Raw genomic sequence first — 6000 nt, 5'->3', positions numbered from 1 at the left:
GCATGGTTGTTTTTGTTTGGTTAGTATATTGGCCAACATTTTAAGATGATAATTCTCATTTGAAAAAAAAGAAATGTGAATTATTTTGCAATTTAGTGACGCACTGCTCCGCTGAGAAAGCTCCTACCTGATCAAACACCAACATCAAATTGCTTAATTACTCATTCAAGTGATTAATGACATTGCCTCACCGATAGTTTAATTCCTATGCAGCATACGTCTCAGAGTTTTCTTACACAATGGTTTTCTAAATGCTATTTCAAGTCGTCTCCACACTGTCAATAATAAATTAAAAATATGTGTGTGTCTCTTTGCATTAATCAATCACACCAGTACATGCATCCATTTGTTTGCCAAAATCACATTTTTCTTTTTCTTGCTGTACTTTCATCACTCCCGTTCTGTCACTTCAGACCTCTTGGCTCTTGTATGTGTGTGTAGGCTATAAGGGCCACACCCAAGGTCAGTTATCTGGTGGGAAGGACACCCTGCAAACCGATCCATAACATCAACCCTCCTCTTACTGCCATTTTACTGGACGTGCTGTCACTGTACCCATTTGAAAGCTAGAGGTCGTAGTTGCTTAACAATGAGTCACTCGATGAGTAAAAAGCGTAACAAAAGTATGTGACAGTTTAGAGTAGAGGCTTTGTTTTTTTCACCACTACAGTGTTTCCATTTCTGTCACCTTTTCTGTGTACATTGGGATTGTATAGAATCTTAATTGATAATGTAATATATGTGGCTCCCACAATAAAATGTCAAACATTTAAACCCTTTTTACAACATATCAATTCGTCATGTCCTCAACAATGTGCTAATTATCTCTCCATCTAATTCTTTCTGGCCTACTCTGGGTCCCTTTATTTCTTGCCAGCACTGGCAATATTATGACTTTCTAGTGAAAAGACTTAATTTTGGGGCGTTGTTTGAGACTTATACTCTCAAACAATGGAAGTGGGACATGGTTTTATGACTCAGGGAACACCTATGAGGGCAAAGAAAGAAGACAACAACAAGGTTCAGACTTCCCTTGTGATACAATACTTCAGCTCACAGAACACAAACCAGACCAAAAGGTTTGTTAGAAAAGTGTTCATATAGTTGCTATATCTTGTGTGGCAGAGTATAGGAAAAACATGATATAATAATTACCATCAACCTCGTCTTCCCTACAAGGTAATAAAACACGTTGCAGGTTCATGTGTTGAGCACCAATGTGGAACCAAAGCGTTTTAATTTGACATTTACATTTACACCATAGTGCTTTTTGAGCTCTGTGTTATGAGAACGTGATTGTCAACATCAGTATTCCCATTTGTTACAGATCAGTCTCACAGCCTTGACTTGAATAAATGGCGGAGCATTTGACGCTGTGGCATCACTCTTGGTGTCTCTTAGCTCTCTCTTGGCTGCCACATTTATGTTCACAACCAACAGACTTTTGACTGACAGTCATTACTTTTTTTGGGGGGGGAGGAGAAAATAACTCATGCATCTTGTGACAATAAAGAGGAAGTCGACAGGATGCGTGTGTACAAAGACGCCATAGATTGCCACAGGGTTGTATCTCAAAACAGTTTATTATACTGAATCAACATTCCCATTAGACAGTGGACGCCCTTTGGACTTGAAAGTGGTTTGACTTGTTTTAAAGAAATTGCATAACACCTGCCAACTGAAGGCAGTCACGCTACTGCTAACTGAAACTCATGTTGAGTAGAAATGTGGACATGTGACCTAAACAACCTTTCAGGTGCGAATGTATGTGGCCCAGGTACCAGTGGTGGACTTGAATAATCAAGATTTTGTGCCTTTTTTTGGTTTTTTTTCATGCACTATTTCTGTGCTTGACTTTTATGTTGCACATAGTGAAACCAATCTGGCAGGCGTGCTATTTACTCTCCTTACTCAGCTGACGCTCAATGAGGTGGTTCACATGTAATCTGTTTCTCTACTTTCCCAAGAGGTTGCATTACTCGGGAAGGAAGAGCAGGTCTCATATGTATTGTTTAATAAAGACTGAGAGTTCATTTCAACTTAGGAAATGAGTGTGGTAAACTGGTTCATTTTAATGTTTGGAGATTTCTGTCTAAAGAAATACATTTTAAACAAAAATCAAGTAGCAACTTATATTTTTAGCACTCATTGTGTGTGAGTATGCACCCAACTCTTGAAAGAAAAACAACAATAATGAAACTGCTAACAGATCACAGTCTAATTTTTGAACATTCTGCTATCTTTTCCAAATGACATATGGTAGGTACACTGTTATTTGACAGGGACACACTTGAGCAATTTGATTCTTTCTCAGACTCTTCTCAGAGTGTTTTTGTTTCTATCAAAAGCTACATCATAAAGTGATATATTAAAGACTGCCGGGTGAAACTACATCAGGTTACCTTCCCCTCATCTGGGGTTGTGCTTCTGCTTCCTGAAATATGAGGTGCCAATACACACCAGTAATCACAGACTCACACAAAGAATAGGGTGGTGACCTCCTTTTGCATTGTGTGTATATCTGTCAAGCGGATGAGCTTATCCTGGTCTCATCAGTAGGTTCTCTGATTACAGCGCAGATCAAATCACTGTTCACCTTAAGCTGCAGGTATAAAAATGCGGAGTAGCACAGCTGTCTCCAGCACTACATGTTCTTACCGATACCTGGACTTTGGAGAACAGACATAAACTATGGTAAGTTATTGTCTTCCAACGTGAAACTTACTGTAAGTGCATATGCTGTATTTATTAAGAATATATGGACTGTATTTGATCAATAATTGTGTGTGTGAAATATATATATTTTTTTGTATCTGCATCAGCTCAAGGCAGAGAGTATAGTAGAATGTGATAACTGGATTTAAGCAGTTAAGTAAAATCACGTGAAGCAGATATGTGGAAAGTAAATGTGTCTAGTAATTGAACAGTGTTGTTTGCTCTGTGCAGCGTGAATGTATCTCTATTCATGTGGGTCAAGCCGGAGTTCAGATTGGCAATGCATGTTGGGAGCTGTACTGTCTGGAGCATGGGATCCAGCCAGATGGACAGAAGCCCACTGGCAAGACCATTGGAGGAGGAGATAATTCGTTCAACACCTTCTTCAGCGAAACAGGGGCAGGAAAGCATGTCCCCAGAGCCATCTATGTCGACCTGGAACCTACTGTCATCGGTCAGTGCCCGTTATAAAGCTGATGATATATTTGATTGTTTGAACTTTTTCATGTATTAATGTCATTTTATTATTAATATAGCTAATGACAGGGATAGAATACAGTGATTATGATTTTCATTTTACAGGAGATGGACAATCATTCAGATCATCTGTTACTAGAATAAAGTTTTCTTTTGACATTGTAGAAACGTTTTAATGTCAATCTCTTGACAGTGATTCAACTATTGGATATCTCATTCAATAAATCTGTTTGTCTACCGTTTGTCTATCTCCAGATGAGGTGCGTACAGGAACCTACCGCCAGCTGTTCCACCCTGAGCAGCTGATTACGGGAAAAGAAGATGCTGCCAACAACTACGCCCGTGGACACTACAGCATCGGCAAGGAGATTATTGATCTGGTTCTGGACAGGTCCCGTAAACTGGTGAGAAAAGCTGAGAGTGCTGTGGGAGCATGTTTGTAGTATATTCAACTTGTTTTTTGCTAGACTAAATGTTTTGTCAATTGTTTTTTTACATTCTTACTGTTACAGTCCGATCAGTGCACTGGTCTGCAGGGATTTCTAATCTTCCATTCCTTTGGTGGAGGCACTGGCTCAGGTTTCACCTCCCTGCTGATGGAGAGACTTTCTGTTGATTATGGTAAAAAGTCAAAGCTGGAATTTGCCGTCTACCCGGCCCCCCAGGTCTCCACCGCAGTGGTGGAACCTTACAACTCCATCCTGACCACCCACACCACGCTGGACCACTCCGACTGTGCCTTCATGGTGGACAACGAGGCCATCTACGACATCTGCCGCAGGAACCTTGATATTGATCGCCCATCATACACCAACCTGAACAGGCTCATCAGCCAGATTGTGTCTTCAATCACGGCCTCGCTTCGCTTTGATGGAGCCCTGAATGTTGACCTGACAGAGTTCCAGACCAACTTGGTGCCTTACCCTCGCATCCACTTCCCTCTGGCCACCTATGCTCCAGTCATCTCTGCGGAGAAAGCCTTCCATGAGCAGCTGTCTGTTGCCGACATCACCAATGCTTGCTTTGAGCCAGCCAACCAGATGGTGAAGTGTGATCCTCGTCACGGTAAATACATGGCCTGCTGTCTGCTGTATCGTGGTGATGTGGTGCCCAAAGATGTCAACACCGCCATTGCTGCCATCAAGACCAAACGCACCATCCAGTTTGTGGACTGGTGCCCCACGGGCTTCAAGGTGGGCATCAACTATCAGCCTCCAACGGCGGTTCCTGGAGGAGACCTGGCCAAGGTGCAGAGGGCTGTGTGCATGCTGAGCAACACCACAGCCATCGCTGAGGCCTGGGCCCGTCTCGACCACAAGTTTGACCTCATGTACGCCAAGAGAGCCTTTGTCCACTGGTATGTTGGGGAGGGCATGGAGGAGGGAGAGTTCTCAGAGGCCAGAGAAGATATGGCTGCCCTGGAGAAGGATTATGAAGAGGTTGGTGCTGACAGCATGGGAGAGGAGGATGAAGATGTAGAGGAATACTGACTTGCCTAAGGTCTCCATTTAAGGCAAAGAAAATGTATATTTAATCCTGGTTTTGTAATGGAGCATTTATTTTTTTGTAGTAAGGAAAATGCAGGTCAAATATATGAATATACCAACAATTTGGTTGAGAAAATAATACATTTTAATGAACCCTATTATTATTATTATTCTCTTTAAAATAGAGCAAAATGGTGAAATAAAAAAAAAAGATTAAAACATCTTAAGTATCTCTTAAACTAAGTTGCACCTTGAAGAACTCAGTAGTATATTCCGCATATTGTGACACATAAATCCTGAAAACATGAGGATAACATCTTACGGAATCATAAGTCACGGTACTGTGTAAAATCATAATATTTGCATTCAAAGCAAAAAAAGAATTGTGGTCAGAGACATCTTATTTTGGACATTTAAAGTGTTTTTCTTTCTGCCATATCAGTCTGAGAAACTTAGACCAAACCCTCTCGTTTGTGCCCCTCCCCCCTACTATCCTCTCCCTTGTGGAATGTGAGTTATGAACAGGTCCTATGTCAGTTTCTGTATACCATTCAGCTGTGACTGTGTGAGGGCAGGAGGGAGAGAAAATAACTCCAACCCACTGACTGGTGTTGTTTGTGTAGCTCAGACTCAGACAGTGGCCTGCAGCAACAATAGGATCCCAGTAATGTATGAATCACAGCTCTGTCATCCTAAGAGGGCTGGTGAAAAGTTGTACAAAGGATAAGACTTCCCTTGTTGTTACCCTTTTACATTGTGGTAATGCGCTAAGTATCAACTGTGAGGTTTCTCTGTGTATTCTGAATTATCTGATTAAACTGTAACACTGCATATCGCCGTGTCATTGTGTCACCTCACATTTCTTGACAGGGCTCTTACTGCTCACCATTTATTTTTCCTGTATTAAAGCATTTGTCTTTTACATTTCATCATTAAGAATAAAGACCTTCATTGACTTTTCCCTTTTTCCAGATCAATTTTGTGTGATTGTTAATTCAATGATTAAATACAGACAAAGGGTATGTGGGTTGATGATGCTGCAGAGGAATGTATACATTAAACAAATCACAAGCCCGCAGTCCTTGTTAAACGCACACACTGTATATTATATGCTGAGAAAATGTCAGGGGTGAAGATTCTGCAAGCTACTTGTAAATTCCAGACATAACAACTCATTTAAGCGTTAAACTCTCATGCACACAACATGAGAAAATGGAGGTAAATTGATCATAAAGAAAATGTAAGAGGGTCATGTTTGCACTGATAAGCGTTAAATCTCAAACTGACAGACAAAGCACATACATGAAAGGGCGGATAATAT

At 41.0% G+C, this 6000-nt stretch overlaps 1 protein-coding gene across 1 annotated transcript; it reads left to right on the top strand.

Annotated features, from left to right (window-relative positions):
* Positions 1-1762: 1762 nt before the first annotated feature.
* Positions 1763-4682, top strand: LOC142971482 (tubulin alpha chain-like). Its single transcript, XM_076112035.1, has 4 exons — positions 1763-1777; positions 2947-3169; positions 3448-3596; positions 3705-4682. Exons 1-4 carry the CDS (start codon positions 1763-1765, stop codon positions 4680-4682), a joined length of 1365 nt encoding a protein of 454 aa, XP_075968150.1.
* The last annotated feature ends 1318 nt before the right edge of the window (positions 4683-6000 follow it).

Source organism: Anarhichas minor, unplaced genomic scaffold (genome assembly GCF_050575085.1).
Source record: "Anarhichas minor isolate MPS153535 unplaced genomic scaffold, ASM5057508v1 ptg000004l, whole genome shotgun sequence".
Classification (NCBI taxonomy): domain Eukaryota; kingdom Metazoa; phylum Chordata; class Actinopteri; order Perciformes; family Anarhichadidae; genus Anarhichas; species Anarhichas minor.
This window is presented reverse-complemented; position numbering and strand designations above follow the sequence as displayed.

Excerpts from the sequence above, each read along its gene's own strand:
- LOC142971482 (XM_076112035.1), top strand. Across the intron at positions 3,170-3,447 it reads CCTGGAACCTACTGTCATCG|ATGAGGTGCGTACAGGAACC; the intron begins GTCAGTGCCCGT and ends GTCTATCTCCAG. Across the intron at positions 3,597-3,704 it reads TGGACAGGTCCCGTAAACTG|TCCGATCAGTGCACTGGTCT; the intron begins GTGAGAAAAGCT and ends TTACTGTTACAG.